A 23,511-nucleotide genomic window follows, 5' to 3' on the forward strand; every position below is an offset into this window, starting at 1 on the left:
ATCAACCGATACAGGCATTAAACTTTATATCTCAATACATAAACCAAAGTCGGTTTGGTTAGATCATTTATAAATAACTTAAGAACGGCTGGACTGATTTTAATGATCTCTAACTATTAAAAAATCGTTTGGAAATCAATATCAGTGGTAAATTTTATTTAAAATCACATTGACTATCTTATAAAAAATAATCAGTCCAATTGATAGAATTTATTTACAATGGATATGTAATACATAGGGTCCTTTATCGCCTGATTATGACGCTTATTTTGTTGGGTCTATTGACGACCCCCTTCACAAACTTGATCAATGTTGTTAATTTTTTTGGAGTTTTATATATGAATTTTCAAAATAAAAAATACGTTTATTATCCGCCAAAGTTCGTGATCGAATCACCTAACTCTACATATGTGACAAATTTCAAATTTTTTTCGCCAAGTAGATTCTGAGAAAATATGCTGCAACAGATACATAAACAGAGACAAACAAGAGGGTGATTCTTATAGGGGTTCTTTTTTCATTGGATGGAAAAGGTAAAGGGTAATTTAAAGAATAAAATAGAATATATATTTTTTTTTAATTCATTAATTTTAATATTTTATTATCATTAATTTGCTGTTTACAATAATTTTTATTTATATCTAACAATAATACATGTTATTGACATTTTTGATCAGTTCGATATTACAGAAAGAATTATAGGTCTATACCCTGAGAATTGAATTTTATTCTTATAAATATTATAATTTTTAAAAATAATCAAAATAAGAAAAAATATGTGAAATTGTGCAAATTTATTATTATGATTTTGTACTTTTTTTATTTTGATTACAAATATAAGTGATTTAAATTTTTCCATGTAATTTTTTTTGTTTTTTTTGGACGTTTAGAGAAATAAATTTGCTACCAGATTGCCCCAAATTGAAAATTTATAAATATTGAAAGTATTTTTTTTTTTTTTTTTTTCAAAACAGACCTAAAACCGTTTCTCTTATTTTATTTAATATCGAACTTCAAAAGAATATAAAAAAAAACTGGTTGAATTCACTTTTATGGAGCATGCTGAGTTTTTAATAAGTTAGCTAAAATACATGTTCGATTGACATTTACTAATAATAACGTAACTGTTTTTTTTTTTCGTTTCTTTCCACATTCGTTGCATATTACATCATACAAATAATTTATATTTTACTACTATTACATTATCTACAATAATTTTTCCGATATTGAATTTTAAATATAGACCGACATTGCATTCAAGAGAAAATTTCCTTTAAATGCAGGCTTCCGGAAGTATTTTGTCGGTTACAGTTATAATGCAAGTTGCTCATCAAAGAAGATATCTTAAAAAAGGCCAATCTTTGATGGCGAGAGGAACGTACTTGTGGTATTACAAGACAGATATGGTCTGAGTACAATCGTAGGCGTTCCGAATATCTTAAATCGCTTCCAAGGGCCCCTTTTGGTACGCTGAACGTCTGGACCTGACAGTGTATCATGACTATTGCGAAGCTTTTACAGTGGAGAGGAGGAAGAAACGATGTCTTAACTTCTCTGTTACGATCCAGCTCTTGCCATGAGGAGGTGGACTTACTGGAGCCTGCTTTTCTTTGACGACCACTCCGACCTGAAGTCCGTTGGCGTCAAAGCACTCCTGCTGTTCTTAAACAGCTCCAAATGGTGCATGGGGTAATGACCGAAGATGGTCTTAGGCTTTTCAGTATAACAACGGACCCTATGGGCTAAGTGTGTCCCGCCCCTGAACAGGCACTCTAATCTAACATAACATACAGTTATAATACAACCTTACTAACAGTTTCAGTGACGAACGAGCAACCACAAACTTTTTAATATAACTCATTATCGCGAGTCGTTCGTCCTTCGTGTGAAAAGCTTTTAACTGTTTGATTACCAACTGTATTGTTATTAGCGCATTAGCAGTCTATATTTATATAATAAGTTTGTGGAGTTAATCCATTTTTGTTCTCCCTCTAAAATATACGAAACTGCATGAAAAGCCTATTTTTGAGAATTTGAGTAATTTTAAAAAAAATAAAGTATCCAAATTGAAAATACTTTGTAAAACGCCAAAGATATATAAATTATTTAATGATTCGAAGGACGGAGATGATATGAAATTACTCATACTATCCAAAATACTTAAACTATGTTTACAATTGTTCAAATAATTCCACATTTCCTGATGCTTGAATTCTCATGATTGAGATCCCCGGCGATCAAATTGCTCACGAATCGGAACGAAAATATATGGCTCATATATTATGACTTATTGAAAGGAGATGTGTACGTTCGTGAGTTACACTTCGTGTTAGAATAACTTTAGTTAAAATATTTACGGATGTTTGCTCAGTATTGAAATACTTAATAATTTTATATGGTCCTATTATATATATATTAGAAAATCGATTGTAACGCCTCTCTGTTAGATGTGAGTTGCCAATGATAGTAGTTCATATCGAGTATTTCTTTTGAAATTTGATCAATATTTCATTGTATTATTTTATTGGCTGTGCTTAGCTGATACAAAAGACAATCTAGACGACGACCCTCTACAGACATTTAACTCTCCTGTATATCGATAATTTATTTTTTACATTATATTATCGATATATGGGGTGGAGAATGTCTGGAGAGAGCGGCGTCGCCTAAAATGTTTCTTATATCAGTAATTACAATCCATATCCCATTCAAATTATTTTATTTAAAAATAAGATTTCAATCTTATTTCAAATAGTTTTCATAAAATATTAATTATATTTAATAAATTCGATTAATATTTTAAAACTCAGCATTAAAGTGAATTCTAAACATAGATATTTTTACTACCAGTCACCAATTTTAAATAATAAAGCTGAAATTACATGTGAAAAAACTGTAAAATTAACACATGCGTTGTACGAACAAAATTATGTATTACGTTAATTTATCGATAGCAAAAATACATTTTTTAGATTAATTGAAATTTCCACATCGTATTTTATTATGTTTCTTTTTCAAGCATGCAATTTTAAAATTTAATGATTAAAAACATATTAAGTTATCTAGTAAACGTTTAGAACATATTTCACAATTCGATTTCTTTAATATTGTGAAATTTTGTGAAAGGTTATGGAAGAAAAAAACAAAGAATTTATGAAGCAAAAAATGACCACGAATTGCGAGACATTACTTTTATATAACCCAAAAATTCCAATTAGTATAATAATTATCGGTTTGTATAAAAAAAATAGGCCAATATATAAATTTTAACTTGAACAATAAAGAAATAAATGTATCTGGAAAAAAGTTGAGCAAAATTTTCTAGTAAGAACTTCGTGTTTGGAAATAAATGTTTATTTATTTACAATAAAAAAAAATTGAAGTTCTAGTTCCAGGAAATAGTATTTCAATTTAATTAACAAGATTTTAACAAAGAAATTAATTTAAATTTATAAAATACTGGAAGAAACTAGTGGCCGTAATGCAGCGGTAAATACAAACTGTACGGCATTTTATATTATCTATGCTTTTCAAAGTATTTTTCTGCCGCTATTTTTCTGCTAAAAAATTACGTTTATTATTTATAATTTTATTTCTCTGTTTAAGTCTTTTTTAATTAATTGAAAGCTCATTTTTTTAAACATTTTATATGTTATTTATTAAAAGTTCTTAAAAAAAATTATTTTTGCTATCAGTTATGAATTATTGTATTATTACAGAAAAAGGTAATTATGTATTTTCAAGTATTAATTAATTAAAAATTTTTTCATTTTTTTGTTTTGTTTTGTTTGTTTTTGATGAAATTGATGATTTTTATTTATGCCACAATGATATTTGATCACAGTTTTATATATTTATAGATGAATTACTTTTTTAAATTAATATATACGCATAATTAATTAATTTACTTCTATTTTTCAAATTGAAATGTTAATTATTGTTCTGACATAAAGAATTCAAATTTCAAACTTATTCACTTAGCTATTATTAAATTGTTTGAAATTATAGTAAAAAATAAATAATAAATATAATGTACGTTAAAAAGAATTGATTTTGTTGTTATTAGCGTAGAATACATCTGTAAATAACCTTTAATATATCAAAAATCAAATTATCTATATTCTTTTCTAATCAATTTTTTGTTACTTTAAGTTATATCCAAAAAATATAACCACTGAGTCAAGAGTGTGTAACGAAATCAAGGTATCCACAAAACAAGTGCTTACATCGACTGACTAGTCAACATCTCCATCCAGTTCAAACTTACAAAATTATTTAAATATATATTTTCGATTTCATAAAATTGTTCCGGTACCGGGAATCGAATTTGAGTCTCCTGGGTGAGAACCAGATGTTCCAATGAATTATGCTGCATCATTCCTTTTTAGATACTCCTCTTCCCTTATTCCCCTGGTGGAGGGAGGGGAAATAATGTAATTGAATCTAGGTATCCACTAAACAAGTGGTTGCTTCTTTGCGAATTACCAAAAGAAACCAATTGTGCCAATTCAACCAAACTTGAATTGGATGTGATCAGAAAATGGGCATGTTCGGTTTTAAAAATATTAATCACATAAAAAAGTTAAAAAGGATTCAAATCTCAACATTCGTTTTGTGCCACTTTGTATTAAATAAATACCCTCGATTTAAAATTTATTTAAAAAAAATTCTATGACTTGTTTAAGCGTTTAGTGGTTTGTAATTTTTTTACTGTCGTCCAATATGTTTTAAGATTAAGATTGCAAATCACTTGAGTCTATTGTAATAGAACTAGTTTTCAACCACTTTCAAATCGATTGTTTAGTTTTATTCTGATTTCACAGCGCTGTTAATTTGGTTAGTTTTTATTATCGTGGCATTATGGTACCTATTTTACCCAAAAGTTCGTTAAATCAAAATTTAAAAGAAACTAAGAAAATGAATGCAATTGTTTTTGTTTGCAATTTTTATTTAGTTTATTTCCAACCTAAATTGTGTCTAAAACTCTCTTTACAATCAAATTTAGCTATTATGCCTATTTTAGGAAACTTAATCATTAATTTAAATTTATAAACAATTAATATAAAGCTTTGTGAAAGCAACCGAATGAAAACTTTGTTAGATGAAGTGCCAAATAAAATTTTTCGTTTATAGAAGATGTCGAAGTTCTATCAAAACCACTTTTGTAACTTTTTCACATTTTTAATAATCAAGCTATAAAACTATTTTTGATTAAAAAAAATTTTAATTTGATTTTTGACATAATTCTTATAATTATTATGCAAATACAACACATTTAATTAAGAAGGAAATAAATGAAATTTTCAATCATAGTTGAAAATTATATTATGTAATAAAAAAAAATGATATCCTATTATTATCTAATAATAATTGTTTACGCGGCTCTACAGAAGAGATCAAATGTTACGGAAAAAAATTAATTACACCATTAAGCTATCGAATTTCAATTAGTAATAATAGATTTTCATGCGTAAATTTTGTATCTAATTTAATTTACGGAAAGGAATTGTTCATCCGAATCATTCATTGCCCACTTTAAGGTCCTAAAACATAAAATCTTTGAAAATTGATAGCGACCTATGATCCGACATTTGAAAAGAATATTCTTATTTGTTAATAAAATTCAATGGTTAAATCGAATTTTGAATGAACAGTCTAATAAATTTTGCTTACTTTAGCTTTATTAGCCTTTCGGTAGTGGAAACAGACATTATGTTAAATACACTCAGACAATGCTGCAGTGGTGGATTAAGTAAAAAAATATTTTTAGAATTTTCATACAACTCATACAATCGTTTTTTTTTAACAGTTCGAACTCATTATGTCATCATTCTATTTACAAGCGAGTGTACAATTTTCTAAAGCCAAATTCAAGATTGTAGGGAGAAAATAATTTTCGATTTTATTTTTTCAACTAATAAATGGCAGTGAATTTCGTTACATTACATGCATTGGAAAATATTATGAAAATTAGATTTGTTTTCATGAAATTAATCCCAAAATTATTGTAATAATATGAACAAAGTGCATTTTCTCCAAGTATTTCATCACGGTTAATTATTTTGTTAATATAATGTTTGTTAATATAATCATATCGAGAAAAAATAAAATTGAATATCTTCAATTTACTCATTTCTTACTCGAAGCGGCGTATTTTAACAAATAATATTTTAAATTTCAAAAAAACTATGTTGAAATACCTTAGCTTTTAGACAATAACTATGTTAAGTGAATAACTATCAACCGTTTGAATCTGTTGCAATCCTGTGTTCGATGTATTTTGCATTCTTAGACATCAGAAGTATCCTCAATTTGTGAATAAGCTTAAAGAATACATTGTATATCATACATCTTGTTTTTGCACTATATTACAAATAAAATGAATTTATGCGTATTTAGGCAAATTTCACAGATTAATATTTCAAAATGGACAAACAAAGGTTGGTAATTTTTTTGTATTCATATTAATGTATGAAGAAAATTTTTACTTGTAGCTGTTTTACTTGAAAAAAATACTTTTCGTATTGAAACGTCGTGTATACAATAGAAAATAAAATATCAAAAAAATATTGCCCTAAATATCCACAAATTCATTTTTATGGACGCGAAAATCATGAATAAATTACAAATATAATTTGAGGCAGTTCAGACCATTGATTTATTAAGTAATTAACATGTTTTAAAATATAACCACACAAATGCAAATTTTCCAATCGAATTTTCGATATTTTTAATTATTTTCATTAACGAAAATAATACGTTCTTTTACATACAAGTCCAAAATTATCTTATAATAATCTTATAACTATAAATTTTAGCACCGAATTTATATTTTGGTTACACTCTTGTAAAGCTGATGCAAAATTTGAGCTATCTTTAATAAATCAATCTACTGGGTGACGCAAAATAGACGTTATAGTTTAAATTTCTTACAATTTTTTTATTTCTGACTGTTTTATTTGAGGATATTTGAAAGAAAAAGTGTATGATAAGTCCAAAATAAAAAGCAATATTCCCAATGTAATCGGGTCCTTAAAACTTACAATTTTGAGAAAATTTATGGAAAAACCACAAAGAAGCGTAGCATAAAATGACACTTCTGAGACATCTTTTTTAACCAATCGAAAAAAATTAAAATTACAAAATATTAAAATTTTTAAAGAATTCAAACAGACATTTATTTTGCGTCACTTCACATTTATGTGAAAATATTTTTTATTTTTATACTTAACATAGTTATTATATTATGTAGCGTGAAACATAAAAAAAAAGACAAAAACTATTTCAGAAAAAGAAACACAAATATATATAAATTAAATTGTAATACAACGTATTTTCGATTTCATAAAATATTCTAAAAATGTTTACTCAATTTCAATAAAAAAAGGGATTATATTTTCAACAGCAGCATTCAGATTTTGAATATTGTCAACATTCTAAAAACTATTTAAACTTTATTTACATTTTCAGGAAAATAATCACTGTTCTTGATCTTTCAGTTCTGTATAAACACATTAATAATCCTGATTGGCTTATGACCTTTTTTTTATCCATGGCCATAATAAAATCGAGAAAAATTAATTAAAAAAACCGAGAGGGTTTAACATAGTTTAAAAATTATGTTCATTAATTTGTAAAAATTCAATTGGACACATATTTAAAACAATTATGAACCAATTTCAAGTTTATAAATTTAAGGGAACATAATTCAATTCATAAAAAAAAACATATCCTTAGAAATTAAAGTAGAAAATTTTTCTAAACGCATACCTCATTCATGTTTTTAATTATAAATGCCGTTTTTTAGTTAAAACTAAAATTATGCTTTAAAAATATACAACATTTTACAATATTCATCGATATTTAAAAAAAAATGTCTTTAGAAACTAATTCAATTAAAATATAAATTGATTCTATAAATTAATTACCCAAATTGGAATACGTTAATTTATTCAAATGACTACATTTCTAATAATCCAATCATTTTGAAGATGGTTTTATATCGATTGAAATATCAGTCCCACGAAACCAAACTTTCATACGTCGAATACGATTTGCTATCTCAAAATAAAAAAAATTATATGGGTGTCAATTTTGGAGATCAAATTTTGGCTAACTCAAAGAGATTAAACATCTTTTTCCTTTTCAAATTTTTGTGTAGCATATTATATGAAACCCAACTAGATAGAGGTTGCTGAGTAAAGACAAAGATAACTAAAGAAATTTACAACAAATCTTTTAAGCGCAAGAAAAAAAGGTTAGACTAAAGATGGATGGAGCGATGGATTGATGAGGTTGACAATCAACGTATCTTAAACGCACGAAATTAGCGCAGTTTATGCCAAGATAGACGAATATTATCAAGGCAACCAAGACAAGGTGAATTGTAGCGCTAATTGATTATTACCAAATTTTCTACCATAATAATGATTTAAGTAAAGGCAAAAATTTCTTATAAAAAATAACAATCTTTATTTTTCAAAATCGAAAAACATAATTGAAAATTAACGTTTACCATTTGGGTTCCTTTCCCAATTACAAGTTTTCACAATTACACATCTATCGTCACAATAAGTACTTTCTTACAATTAAAATAAGATTTTTAAATAATTTTATCCCATGATTTCATCAAATATATAAATAATTTTAAAATTTGCTTATGTAAACTAAAATTTATATATTTAACAATTTTTCATTAATTAATGCGACATTTACAAGAAGTATAAAATTAATTGTATTGAGATAATTTTGAATATGATTTGAGATTCGATTGTAAGAATAATTTATTAAATAAAAATCACGAACTCGTAATTGAGCAGTTAGTTTTTTTATGGAAGTTGGTTTTCTATTAAAATAATTTTAAATGAAAATGATTTTATTAAAATTCATTCTAGATCAAATGCATACACGCATATGACTTTAAATCACTAGCGTATGCATCTTAACAAATTACTTTGTGTACAAGCTTAGATATGATAGAATAAATAAACGACATATATATATGTCGTAGCCAACAAGCTTAATAGCTGTTCAATTCACACTGTCAATATGGCGTCGGCAAGCAACAATATTGTTGCTGTTTCTCACAATTTAATTCCTTTGGCGCAAAAGTACAATAGAAGAGTGTAGTGAGAAAAAGCTGGAACATGGATGGTACTGCTAAAAACTGGTTTTCACAGCAATAGTTACAGTACACTCAGATACAAACCATGGCGATGAAATTTGGTGGAATTCTAGGAATTCCAATGTAGTCATAGGCCTGCTGTGAATCTTTTTCACAATAAAATAGATATGTTTGTTTTAAAAACAGTTTTTTTTCTGATCCAAATGCCAAATTGATTAATTATCGATTTTTGAATTAATATGGATTTTTAAATTTAATACTTCCTGTAAATATCATATTTAATGAACAAGAATGTTAAGCAAAACTCAATTCTTGAATCTTCAGGACATCACTGAAATATGAGATAAAAAAAATGTTCTCTATTTATTTTGGGTGAATTTAAATTGAAATGAATAAACTAGAAATTTTTATATTACTTATTCGATGTTAGAATAGATGCACGCAAGAAGACTTGAAATTTAAAAGAAAATAAGACCAAGACTTTCAGGCTTTTTTCAAAGCGATCCGACTCAAAAGTATCTCATATTACATTTGTGTATCTCATATTACATTGAGGAGAGTTGGCAGTAAGATTCTCTATCAATTTAAATAAATTTTTTCCATTCATTAACCATCTACCACTAAAAATATGATGAATAAAGTATGACAACATTTATTTGAACTTTTTTTTAGAAATATAACTTGTAAAATTATCAAATTTTTTGATATTCTAATTTACAATTATTTTTTAAATTTTTTATATTAACAATTTTTTAATTTTACTTAAAAAATACATATTTTTATGTGTATAAAATTATATTTTAATCATTATTATTTTCGTCGATGATAAATCGATAGCCTTTTTATTATGTTGGAAAAATGGTAGGAGTAATCATTTTTTTTGTTAAAAATATAGTTAAGTAAAATAAAATATAAATTATGTTTAAAGCTATTTTTATTTAACGAGAAATAAATAAATATCGATTTTATAAAATATTTGCGGGGTAAGTAAAATCATAGCATGTTTGGGCACAACTATTGACCAATATTAACTCAGTAACTCACTAAAAATGCATGCAAATATACACTGACAGACTTTTAAATTGAAACTACAATGGAACTCCGGTAATCCAGCAAACGTTTGGTAGGGCAGTATCGAACTATCAAATTTGTCGGATTATAGAGTATTGCCTAAGAAACTCTATGGTCCGGAATATTTTACAAAAGAGTACTTTGTAATCCGACAAATTACAAATTCAATGATAAGATTCTAAGATGTTATACTCTGAAGTACAAATCATACTTTATAATGTTTGTCGAATATTCAATAATAATAGACATTTGGATTATAGGGAGCGCCAGATTAGCCAGGGGCTGGTTTACCGGGATTCCACTGTAATCATAAATGTATAATTGTATATCGCCAAAAAATACTACAATTTTTTTGACTCTATCTTGTCTTTTAGTTAGTTTTTAAAATAATAGTTTATTTTAAAGACACTTTGTAATAAAAACTAGAATTAATCTAAAATAACACGCTTGAACAATGTAATAAGGACAGATATTGATATTGAAAAGATTTTTAATTTAAAAAAAACAGAATGAATATTTCATTAAAATCGATACTTATTTTTAAAATAAACTAAACGGACACAAAATGTTTTAACACATATTTTTTGGGGATTAATTATTTTCACCAAACTTCCAAAAAAAAAAATAATTCATACATTACGATTTAAAAAGTATTTATCCAAATATCATATATAAAAAAGAACAAACTTACAATATCGAATCCGATATTTCGTTTTTGCTTTAAAAGAAAAGTAAATTATAAAATAAATTATCTAGTTTTACTTACAAATAAAAACACTTCAAATATGCTTTAAATTATAAATAAAAATTAATTATCATCATCTTAAATCATCACATCATGCGGCATCAAATTTTGTGGTGGTCATAATATTCCAATAAGGATTGAGCTTTTTGTTGTACCATTTTTTCACTTAAAGATAAATTAATTAATAATATTCCGTTGTAAGAGAATATTTTTCCCGTTATTATTTTATGTTTAATGGCTGCACCATTTTTTTATATTTTTATTAAAAAAATATAGTTCTTTATTTGTTATTTTGATGATGGATTTATCCTTTGTTTAATTAAAATGAACTAAGAGAATTCATCTATGCGAATTAGCCCATCACCTGCTACCTTCTGGCATTGTTACTGTTATTTATTATACCATTCGATACAGTCGGTGCCATTTCTAATTCAACTAGCAATGGAAAATGATCTAAAAATTATGAAAAAAATTAATTAACCGATAAATGTTAAGCTACACATGTTTCGATAACTCAGGGAGATGCAAAGTTTAATATTAAGTTACTCCAAAAGCACGAGTCAAGTTTCATTCAGTTGTGAAGTGAAGTTACAAACAATATTTGCAGAAAATTTAATTTTTTACAGAATAAATTTATTTTTCTTTAATCTACAAAATTTCGTAAAAGATAGAAAAAAGGTTGATTAAAGAAAATTCAAGAACTATTTCGAAATATTCTGAAGAAAAGAAACCAATGTGTGAATAAAAAATTTCCACCACACAGATACTGGTAAGAAATCAAACGTCTAGCATTATTTTATGCTCAAAGTATATATTTAACACATACTTAAATCTAACATGAAAATTTCCTCAAAGCTGAAGTTACTGGACTGTGAAAAACACGCTATTAATTGTTTGTTTAAAAAATTATTTATTACCTGACGGTACATGAGGATGAGGACAACCCACAATTTTATTTTCTCGAAACCAATCTGTCGATAATGGTCCTAATAAACCTAATGGTGTCATACTTTGTTTTGAATAGAAAATGTAGTCAATTATACCCTTAAAATCAAATCTAAAAAAAAAAAAAAATTTTTTTTATTAAAATTGAAAAAAAAGTGTGTAGAATTTACACGTTGCAGCGAAGAATATATAAAATTTAATACTTACGTGTAGTTGGTGTAAGGCATAATATTTTCACTATAAGCCGAGGCAAGTTTAAAGGAATGTGTGAACTCGTTTGATTTGTCACAGCCAGAAATCTTTTGTAGACAGGATTTATAACCGAGTTCTTTAAAATCTCGATGATCCGATGATACTCGACCACTCGATAGAAATTCAATAACCCCTAAAAAACGAGTTTTTATTTATTTTTGTGATTTATTATCATTTATCTCAGAAATTATCAAATCATTTTGATAATTTTAAATTGGTTTTTCTTTTTCATTTTTTAAAAATTAATGAATCGATTTCAGTTTTCTAATATTTACAGAAAAATTTCAAGTGTTACTTTTCTCCTCTTCCTCAACGTCCTAATTTTATGCGTTCCTTTTTATCAATGTTTTCAGCATACCTTGATGTTATTGCGCAATGACTGGCGCAAATACGAAACCGTTATCACCTATCATTCGCAAGAAATCGTTAACGAAAAAAGCCAACAAACGAACGCATAAACATGCATACACTTAGGCATAAACCCAAAAGTGATTGGCAATATAACGTAAAGATAAGTCAACAATTTTGATTTAGATTTTCTGAGCCAATACGAGAACTTTCCTATGGGAAGTTAATAATGATTAAATTTACCTGAATCGGGTAATGAATTAAAATCTCCACATAATAATAGTTGAACACTGTTATCCTGTTTATGGCCTGGTCTAAAATTATTACTAGCTTCGTCCAGTATACAACGTAATTCGTTTGATAACATCATCGTTTGTATTAGTTTTACATCACAATATTCTGGATCCCAATGAATATGAGCGGTACAAACTAGTAATGGTTGTTCTAGATGTGATTGTTCATTTCCTAAACCTACATTTTGATTAAATTAAATGAAATTTAAATTAATAAACAAATGATTAAAGTTATAATTTCAATATAACTTCGAAACAAATTTTGATTCAGCCATTTAAACTATTATAATAATGTTTAAACAACATCGAATTTAGATTGCTTACCTTCCCAAGCTTCTTCGGTTGTTTTTAATAAAGCTGCTAATCCAATATTATCTTTAGGCATAACACGATTTAACATGTGGTCAGATCCATCTGCATTCGCCATTGCCAGTTGATTAAATTCGACTAAATGTTCTTTAATTAAGGTAAACCTGTATAAAAAACAAACAGCGTGTAATTAATAAGAAATAACTCTCTTTCCAAATAATAAAATTTGTTAAATTACCCGACTGTCAAGGAGTGGTTATGTTTTTCGCGTGTATCTTGTTTGTATGTATGTATATATGTATATTTGTAAATTTCTTTATTACCTCGTATCTTCCAAACGGCTGGATGGATTTCAACAATTAAGGAATCGTTACATTCGTATTAAAAATACCCTTAGGCAGGAGTTTGAAAAAAAGGTGAAAATGTCGGATTTTCGGCGCGAGATAATACGTTAATAAAAAAAATTACGTAGTTAAAAAGAAAAAAATAAGTTCAGTAGTTTACACAACGACTTTACCAATCGGGACCCATTATTGGGAAGTTTTAAGCCGGTCTATATTTTAATGGGTTCCTACTGTTTAAGTCCTTATGTCAATTACTAGACTTTTCTTTTCAGTTTTTATTTAACGCAGTCGGGTTTTTTGACTTTTTAAATTTATAATTAAAAAAACAAAAAAAAGTTTACTACTACAGTTAAGGGGATGCTTAAATGCACTAGTTTTTGCCGATTTAAAAAAACCACTCCTTTTGATTTGAAATTTTAAGGGTATTTTATGGTACAAAGGAATACATTAGGCCAGAAAAAACTCGACTTTTTTCACCATAAAGTATAAAGGTATGTAACTTAAACAAAAATTTTCAACAAATTCGATTTTTATGTTTCCGCTTCTTGATTTTTTATTAGATTGAAACTTTTATTGAAATAAATGTAATTTTTCTTGTCTTCTTTATATTTATGAGTTAGATATCGAAATATTGATAATTTAATTTCATCAAGATATTGAACGAAATAGTAGAGTATAACAATTGCTTATAAAAGAAAAACTTACTTAGATGTTCGAAAAAAAATTGCACAACCATCAACATATTTTCTATCATTTTCAGCCATTGTCTTAGCACGTGATTTTGGTGAAAAAATACCATCAAAACCATCTTGTTTTAATTCGGGCAAAAAGAAATTATAAAATTGATCAGTTTCAACCTCTTGTAAACTAATTATATCCGCTGAATAATGACGTATTTCATCTAGAATACCCTTTTTTCGATATTCCCATTCCAATGCCCAACTTGGACAATAACCGTACATTTGTCGAGTGGCATACTTATCGCATAATACGTTATAACACATCACAGTAAAAATACCTATGTTTAATAATCAAATTAGTTCATTTATCTTAATTAAACATTAATTATACTGAATGATAATCAGTAACTTTTGTCACCCTAAATATCTTTGAAACTAAAACTCCTAGAGAAAAATTAGTTTCCTTTTTGGATTGTCGCTTTTGAGCTCAATAATTTTGGTTGCACTAATTTTTCTGTAATACTTATAAGATTCGAAGATATTTAAGGAAGTCATATTCACTGATCCAGTATACTTGTTGAAATACTTACAGGAAGGTCGATTCCTACTTGGTCTTGTCAATGGTATCCAAGGACGTTGAGGCGGATGAGGTGCAGTAACTGTAATAAAAAAATATAAACATTAGTTTCGTTTGTTAAAAATTAACTTCAATAAATAGTAAATAAGTTTGCTACCGTAAAATGTAGGAAAAAGAGGTTTTAGTCATAAATTCTTGAGTTTTTTTTCTTTGAGTTGAGCTTGTAATGTGTCACATAATAATTTTTTGATCGAAGTACTGCAATTTTTACTTTGCATTTCCACGATATTATTATAGTGAATGATTTTTGGATGGAGCTCCCAAATTGTGACCCCTTTTTAGCTCTAGTTTGGGCCATGCATCCGCCACTTAAGTTCTTTGGGGTATTTGAAATAATAATGGTAAATGGCTTAGGTAACGATTTTAACGTTTTTTAACGCGATTTAAAATATAAAATTGGTAATTCAAACAAGAATTAATTTAGAAAATAAATTAAAATTTAAATAGGTATAATAACAAATTATATTGAATTAAACAAATGTCCTAGCCTTGACATTGATAAATGTTTACATATGTTCAAACAAAAAATAATCATAATAATAAAAAAAATACAATGACCATGCTTTCAACGATCATTATATTGACCGTGAAATCAATTTATTTGCAATGTAACTATGCAAATATTATGTAACATATACCATTGCAGTCGTTGAAGTGATAAACATTACAATACAATCATTATCTGTAGTTCTGTATAGTTAGAGAGCTGTCCATATGATTTACTGATGGTCATGGTTACGGCCTGCTGAGCCTTAAATATGATAGTAGGTAATGTCCCAAGTTGCCCTATAACTGTCCGTGAATTTCCACGAGCGATATTCCCACCCAAGGGGAAGTTTGAAAAACTGTCACTAAGTGATGGTTCTGGAAACTGTCTGCTTGTTTGATAATTCATTAGGTGTGATTCTGAACAGTCACCATTCAAAGTTTGAGACCATCAAATGGTCTCCATACATAATTATGCCGAAAAAACCGATAATGTCCCTACGAGGTATAAAAGTTTGAGGTGATGGTTCTGAAAACTGTGTAAAACTTGTTTGGTTGTAAAACTTAAGGTTTCATCTCTCCGATTGTGGGTCGGAGTCTCTATCTTTCCAACTGTATGTTCGGTCTCCATACATCGGCATGAACTTTCCGGATTCAAACGACAAATTTCCAAAAAAAAAAAAGAAACTTCACACTTAGAACGTTTTTATGGGCACAGACTATACATACGATTTTTGTTTGATACACACAATATTATAAACAATATTATATCTTGGCTTTTTTAATAATTATACCCAAGTGATAATTTTTCCAATAAAAAAAGAAACAATAATTTTCATGGAATTTTTTTTTTTGTTCAAGGTAGAAAATTAATTACCAGAAAATTGATAAATAGTAGTTAAATATTTGTTATAAATAACTGAAAATTGATAAATAGTAGTTAAATATTTGTTATTTTGACGAAAATATTTGCTTAATATTTTCGTCGCCAAAAGGATTGTGGTAATATATATGTCTTGTGATATACTTAGATATTTCCAACACGTTTGTAGTTACTAATAATGAAATAGGACTTCATTAATATCGTTTTCATATTCTCATAAATGATCTAATATTAAGTTTAGTCTAAGTTTGTTTCAAATTAGTGAAATATAGAAATACTGATCGTAAAAATACGTGTTATAGCTGGTTGGATTCGGAATTTTTTTGTTTTGTATGAAAGGTAATTTAATGGAGAGTAATCATAGCTATATTTAAAGTACGAGTTTAGGGTTCTGTACCCGAAAAAACTAAAAAATTGGCGATTATATTCAAAATCGGTTTAGCTTGGAAAAGGTTTTAAGGAATAAGGTCATTGATTGGTTCTGAGATCAAGTGCGAGTTTAGGGTTCCGTACACGAAAATTTGTCGGAGGTTTTTTTAAATTTTGTAAATTTCACTTGTTTTAAAGATACGATTTTAAAACTTTAACCTTAGAGTGATGTACAGAGTAGTTCCTGTACTTACTGCTACTTGATACAAGTGATGTAGAGAGTAGCTCCTATATTCTCGGGCTAAGTTTAAATAAATATTTTTACCCCGACGACGTCGAGGGTATTGTGTTTGACTGGTATATATGTATATTCATCTGTTCCTTCATAACTTCTAAACTACTTGTCACAATTTGACAAATGAGGTATCGTTAGAAGCGTCTTGATTGTGTGGTTATAGGCCACATTAAATTTTGTAGTTGTCGAAGTTTTAGTTTTTGAACTTTATTTTATGTTATGATTAATATTAAATGGTGACGAAAAAGGTAATCATTTATAAAAATTTTATTCAATAATCTATCTTTTGTTTAATATTTATAATATAAACATTTATAATAGAATTTCACGCTGGAGATACCTTGAGAATGATATTTTTACAAGATAGTGGGCTGATTGTTTCAGTGAGCCTTTGTACAAGTCATCCTGTATAAAAAAACATAAAATCTTAAAGAATACTAAAGTTATTTCTCATGATTTCTACAAATCTAAAGAAACACAAATAGAAATCGTTTATTAAAATATATATAAAATATGAAAAGAAATTTAAATACAGAAAAAAAAAATACAATTAAACTGTAACCACCTCCAAGTTAGAAAGTCTTGAATTATTCATGAATAATAATAAATTTTTATTCAAAAAATAAAAATCATATACCTACGTATACAAGACGAAGATACTCCAAATCAAGAATATGTTAAATTAGTCATACTGTCTTTATTCATAAATTACAACAAATAAAAGAAAAAACGATGTGAAAATCCACATAACTTCTATATGAAGATTTGCATAGCGTAAAGTTGAAAATTTTATTTCAAAAAAGTTCAAAGGTTTTGATTGAAAATAAATCAAGACAAAATAACTAAAACGACAATAATCCAGGAAAAACCAACTGAAAACAAAATAAACATCACTTGACCCTTCGGTAACCAGCTCAAGCTTTGTAAAAAAGCAGGAATCAAACTCGTAAAAATAATGGACTATGGCAACATTACCAAACTGGTTGCAAAAATAAAGCAGGGGACAATTTGCAATGCAAAATTGGGATTCCAACTTGACCCATAAGGTAACCGGGTAATTTTCCACGTGAAATTACAGCTTTCAATTTATCTATATTCAGATTATAATACGGAGTTTAACCAAATTGCGCCTCCACCAAAAAATATAATATAAATTCAACTTTAAAAATTTTTCTTAAGAAAAGAGATATTTTACGAATCTGCTAACATGAAAAGCGGATAAAAGAACAAGAAAAATACGAATTTTTGTGTTAGTGGAAATTGACTTCGATATTTATCTTATACTAGCTTGATACCCGCCCGCTTCGTTGGGATTAAAAGTAAAAATCACTGCTTTATAGCCTCCACCTCTCTTGATTTCACTTATTCCAGTTCCATAACACTCGACGGCATTGTTTTAGACAGCTAAAATAGTTTTCAATTTTTCAAAGTGTAAAATAGTCATAATTCATTGAGTGTATCAGAAAAGATGGCTATGATTAGTTTGACATTTCTATTTTAAATTTTTACAGAAATCTTTAATTTATGTTTCAAAATGATGATCATAGATGGAGTAGTAAAATGTCAGATTAAAATTAAATTTTTTTTATTATTTAAAAAAATATATATATTTTTAAATTATAGCTCATGTGTTATTCTGATGTATGAGCTACATTATTGTTAAGTTTCATTCAAAACCATTCATTAGTTTTTGCGTGAAAGAGTAACAAACAAACATCCTTACTTTCACATTTATAATATATAGGGATAGGGATAGAGATACTACAAGCTACAGCTGTCGAGATCTATTTTAAATGGTACGTTATTATCGCTTCAGTATATGGAAGTTAAAATATAAAATAAAATAAACATAATAAATACAAAAAGAGGAAATTATGATGCACACAAACACACATACAAGGTAAAGATTAATAATAAATTGTTCTCTTTCCTGAAGGTGTAGATTTTGTTGCTGTGATAGCGGGTCATCGACTCGTTTGTCTACTATATTATATATATTATATGTATATCCATTTTATGGCTGTATTGGTTTCAAAAATATATGTTGAAGACTACCTAAATGACCTACTTAAGAGAATCTGTTCGATATATTTTTTTTATTGGTTGTGCCCAAAAGTATTAAGGATGTATGAGCATGACAACAATGTTTGATTTAAAGGCTCAAAATTTGTTTGTAGGTAGTCTTTTACTCAAAGAATATGTGGTTAAAATTTCAGCTTAGGTAACCGTGCAAATTTTTAAGAAAAAAGTCATTAAAAATCGATATAAAATACATTGGCTCTTATGGAGGAATCTCAAAAAACGACATATTTTGGAAGTTTTTGATAATTTTCATTTGGAATGAATGAAAACAAATTAAAAAAAAAAACTTTTTAATAGAAAGTAAACATATTAGCAATGAATTAGAAAAGAAAAAAACTAAATGTCACCGTCCATATAAGGGATGTAAGAGCAGGGTAGATTAAGGGTTGAAATTATTTTTATCTTATTTTCAACTTTGATGATCAATTTTGTTATAACTTCATGAATTTAGATGAAAAATGAGAATAAAATTTTTCGATATGTGTCTTGGTTTTCGAAATATCGAAAGCTAAATAATTAAACAAAATTTTCAATTTTCGATATTTTGAAAATTAAGCCAGATATCGAAAAATTTTATTCTTACTTTTCGTCTTATATCGTCAAGTAATAATATAAATTTATCATCAAAATTGAAAATATCTATTTTTAAATTTGTGCCCCCACTACCATGCTCATACATCCTTAAGTAAATGCATTCAACCATTATTCGAAATACGGAAAAGGAAAAAACTTTCTTAGACAATACAAGGTGTCTTTTTTAACTTGAAATATGCGTGCAACTCGAAAAATAAGTTTAGTCGTGGAAAATGCTTCAGACGAAAAATGTAAATTTCAAAGGCACACATCTTATATGAGTATTGAATTCAAATTTTATCATTTTAACCAATAAACAACTTTCTAATTTGAAGTGTCCATCTATTTATTGCCAGGTATGGAATAGAGTGAACTTTTCATTGAAAACCTGGGTTAAGTTTAATGCCTGCGTAAGATGTGCGCCTATAGACTCAACAATTTTGGCTTGAAGAATTTGTATCGTTAAAACTTATAAAACATCCTGTATATCATACCAATTATAAACGGGGCTAGCGTTAATCCTCGGGGTACTCCGAGTAAGATATTCGGCACTCTTTATTCCTAGTTGCTTCTAAAGGATGTTAAATTATAAAAAAACGTGTTTTGTCTTCTAATACGAATGTTAAAGGCACAGGTATTTCTGAAACTATCTAACAGAGTTTGAAATGCAACTCAAACTCAAAATTAATTAATTTAGCGAAAATATCTACCATAAAATAACTATCTCAATTTGAGTTAAGGACGTTCATGCATCACCGTGTCTTCCTAAATGTGTTCATGGAAACAAATGTAAATCTTAATCCTGGTTTGTTAGAAAGAGTCAGGTATGGAATGTTTGGGTCAATCTCTGCAAAGATTGTTTATTTATTTGTTAATAACAGTATCATTTACCAAGAGAAGCATTCCTCCAGATTGAAATGTAATTACAGGAGGTACTAGGAACCTATAAATCTACATGCTGGGGATACGATTGCGGTAATATTATTTGTTATTTTAATATAAGAACTGCCTTGGCCTTTTTGGACAACTATTAAGCTTAAAATTAGTAAATTTTGAGGTTTATAACTTTATCCTGTATTGAATCGTATTGGCATAAATCGAAAAAATAAAAAAAAAATTTTCTGTTTCAGAATTCGATAAAACTCAATTTATAGGGTAATTTTGACCCAAAAAATTCAAAAATCGTGTTTATTAGACGATTGGGCTAGTAGTTTTTGAAAAAAACGAGTCCTTGGATCGATTTTTGCCGATTTCTCGAAAAATTACCCGCCCAATCGTAAAATGAACCCGATTTTTGAATTTCTTGGGTCAAAATTACCTTATAAACTGCGTTTCATCAAATTCCGAAACAAAAATTTTTTTTCGATTTTTTGCAATTTTTTGAAGGGGTACCCCTTGGAAAAAATCGAAAAAATAAAAAAAAACTTTTTGTTACAGAATTCGATAAAACTCAGTTTATAAGGTAATTTTGACCCAAAAAATTCAAAAATCGTGATTATTAGACGATTGGGCTAGTAGTTTTTGAAAAAAACGAGTCCTTGGATCGATTTTTGCCGATATCTCGAAAAATTACCCGCCCAATCGTAAAATGAACCCGATTTTCGAATTTCTTGGGTCAAAATTACCTTATAAACTGCGTTTTATCAAATTCCGAAACAAAAAATTTTTTTCGATTTTTTACAATTTTTTGAAGGGGTACCCGTTGGAAAAAATCGAAAAATCAAAAAAAAATTTTCTGTTTCAGAATTCGATAAAACTCAGTTTATAGGGTAATTTTGACCCAAAAAATTCAAAAATCGTGATTATTAGACGATTGGAATAGTAGTTTTTGAAAAAAACGAGTCCTTGGATCGATTTTTCCCGATACTATGCGAAAAAATATCACTATAAAAGTATACAATTAATTTTGTTCATCAATTAATATTGTTCATTGATTACAAATATCAATCTATTCCACTTAACCCGCTTTATTGCACTAAAAAATGGATAACAATTTTAATTATCATGTAAAATTCAAAGCGTGGAGTGATCGATATCTATCAAATCAGCTAATTTAAAGAACGAATGTAGAGAGCACCCCACGCTTTGAATTTTACATAGCAATTAAAATTATTATCCACTTTTTTAGTGAAATAAAGCATGTTTTTTAGTTTATTTAAATGCTCATGTCGACCCGCGGGTCGACATGAGCATTTAATATGTTGTTTAATATGTCGTTATATACTGTGTTCACGCCAGATTTTTTGATGAAGACAGCCATCAGCTTTTAAAAAGGAGAAACTCTATCATTAGAATATAAAATAACATAAGAATAAAAAAGAAAGCACCCAGAATAAAACGAACAATGATTAAGATATGTTTTTTATTATAGACACCCGCCCAGCCGTTGCCGTTGCCGTCAAGTAACTATATAAGTTATAAGTAATGTATATACTACACTACAAACTACAATATTTTAACCATCTGAATGTTTTGACCTACTAACACACTTCATGGGATTGAGAAGATAATCTCAACACAACGAAGAAATACTTTATTAGTATTTGTCGATTTTAATGTAGTTTAAATATTTAAATTTATTACAATCAATTGTTTTGTTATCCAAATGTTGAAAAATATATTATTATTTGTACTACATTTTAAATAATAAGTGTTTATCACTCTATCTATCTACCTACATTCAGGATTCCGTAGATAAATCATTGTATTACAACAAGTACTCTACTTTGTTATTTCATTCATCTATAATATCTAGGGTAGGTACGTTCAGTAGTGAAAAATAAATTATGAAAAGACTTCGCAGATTTCGGTCAAACAAATTTTGGGAAATGATAGTTTAAGTCATTCTGAATAAAAGTTCCCTGGGTCACAAGTCATGAAAATGACAGGATTTCAAGTTATCGCTAAATTAAAGTTGGAAGATGTACTCATTTGTATAAAAAAATTATTGTAATTTAATTGTCAAAAATCATATATCGTATACGTAGCTGAAAATATTGATCTTAACACTTCATATTATTGATCCACTGAACATATAACACTGCTTCTTTTTTGAATTTCATAACATATTCTTCAAAAAAACAAGGATTAAAAAACAACACCGTTACATTAAAAAATATACGTATGCATGTAGTTATACATATCTGTATATGTATTTGCCTATACACGTATAGGCATATATTATACAAATGAGTACATTTTTCAACTTTCAATTTAGCTATAACATGAAATCCAGTCATTTTCATAACTTGTGACTATCTGAACTTTTCTTTAAAATGACTTAAACTATCATTTCCCAAAATTTGAAAAAGTTTGACCGAAATGCAAATGACATCTAATTTGTGCGAGGTCATTTGATAAAAATTAAAATTTATGTAGAAATATACTTAAATATTCTGATTTTGAGTCATAAAAGCACATAATTGTTTTAATATATTAAAATTAAAAATAGTAATTTTTAAACTGTATATCATGTGACCTAAAACACGAGCGAGCCCTGATGTGATGTCATATAGGCAAAAACGCACATGATGAAAGCACAAGTATTGATACAGTGACAAGTGTATTAATACTTAAACATGAAAATGATTTTGTTTGCAAAAAATTAATATGCTTTCATATAATTAATATGCTATAGCGTGCTGAGGCCGTAAAAAGTGAGGTCGAGTTCGTAAATGAGCAACAAAGGTTAGTTGGGTCTTGGAACCTTAGGACCCATCTTGTGAACCGTTAGAGATAGAACATAAATTTAAATATAAAAAATGTTCCTTATAAAAAAATAAACAACTTTCGTTTGAACCATTTTTTCGTAAGCATCACTGTTTACCCATCAGAGCGCAAATTATGCGCAAATTGTATATATTATGGGTTTATCAGTTATATGGGTGTGACATGTATACTCTATGTCAAAAAAAAAGCTCGATTAAAAACATTCTAAGTGTTACTACTATAACATAACATATGATGAGTACGCTTAGAATGTTTTAACTGTGGCAGTTTTTTTGGAATTAAGTATATGTATGTGTAATGTGACAGAGTAATCAACACTGTCTAAACATTGTATTTTAACAATTAA

General features: G+C 27.6%; 1 protein-coding gene across 2 annotated transcripts in view; it reads right to left on the bottom strand.

Annotated features, from left to right (window-relative positions):
• Nucleotides 1-11,041: 11,041 nt before the first annotated feature.
• The window catches only part of LOC123292164 (CCR4-NOT transcription complex subunit 6-like), an 81,509-nt gene continuing 69,039 nt past the window's right edge, over nt 11,042-23,511 (bottom strand). The window contains exons 1-8 of one of the 2 annotated variants that reach the window (XM_044872723.1): nt 14,846-14,939; nt 14,702-14,770; nt 14,137-14,449; nt 13,103-13,251; nt 12,729-12,956; nt 12,093-12,270; nt 11,858-11,997; nt 11,042-11,393 (exon numbers count right to left, since the gene is read on the bottom strand). In XM_044872723.1, the coding sequence (XP_044728658.1) occupies nt 11,308-11,393; nt 11,858-11,997; nt 12,093-12,270; nt 12,729-12,956; nt 13,103-13,251; nt 14,137-14,435 (1,080 nt within the window). In that variant the 5' untranslated portion in view covers nt 14,436-14,449; nt 14,702-14,770; nt 14,846-14,939 and the 3' untranslated portion in view covers nt 11,042-11,307. Of the gene's footprint in view, nt 11,394-11,857; nt 11,998-12,092; nt 12,271-12,728; nt 12,957-13,102; nt 13,252-14,136; nt 14,450-14,701; nt 14,771-14,845; nt 14,940-23,511 lie in introns of those variants that run through there. The other variant, XM_044872722.1, reaches the window with a different exon arrangement.

This window comes from Chrysoperla carnea, chromosome 2 (assembly GCF_905475395.1).
Source record: "Chrysoperla carnea chromosome 2, inChrCarn1.1, whole genome shotgun sequence".
Classification (NCBI taxonomy): Eukaryota; Metazoa; Arthropoda; class Insecta; order Neuroptera; family Chrysopidae; genus Chrysoperla; species Chrysoperla carnea.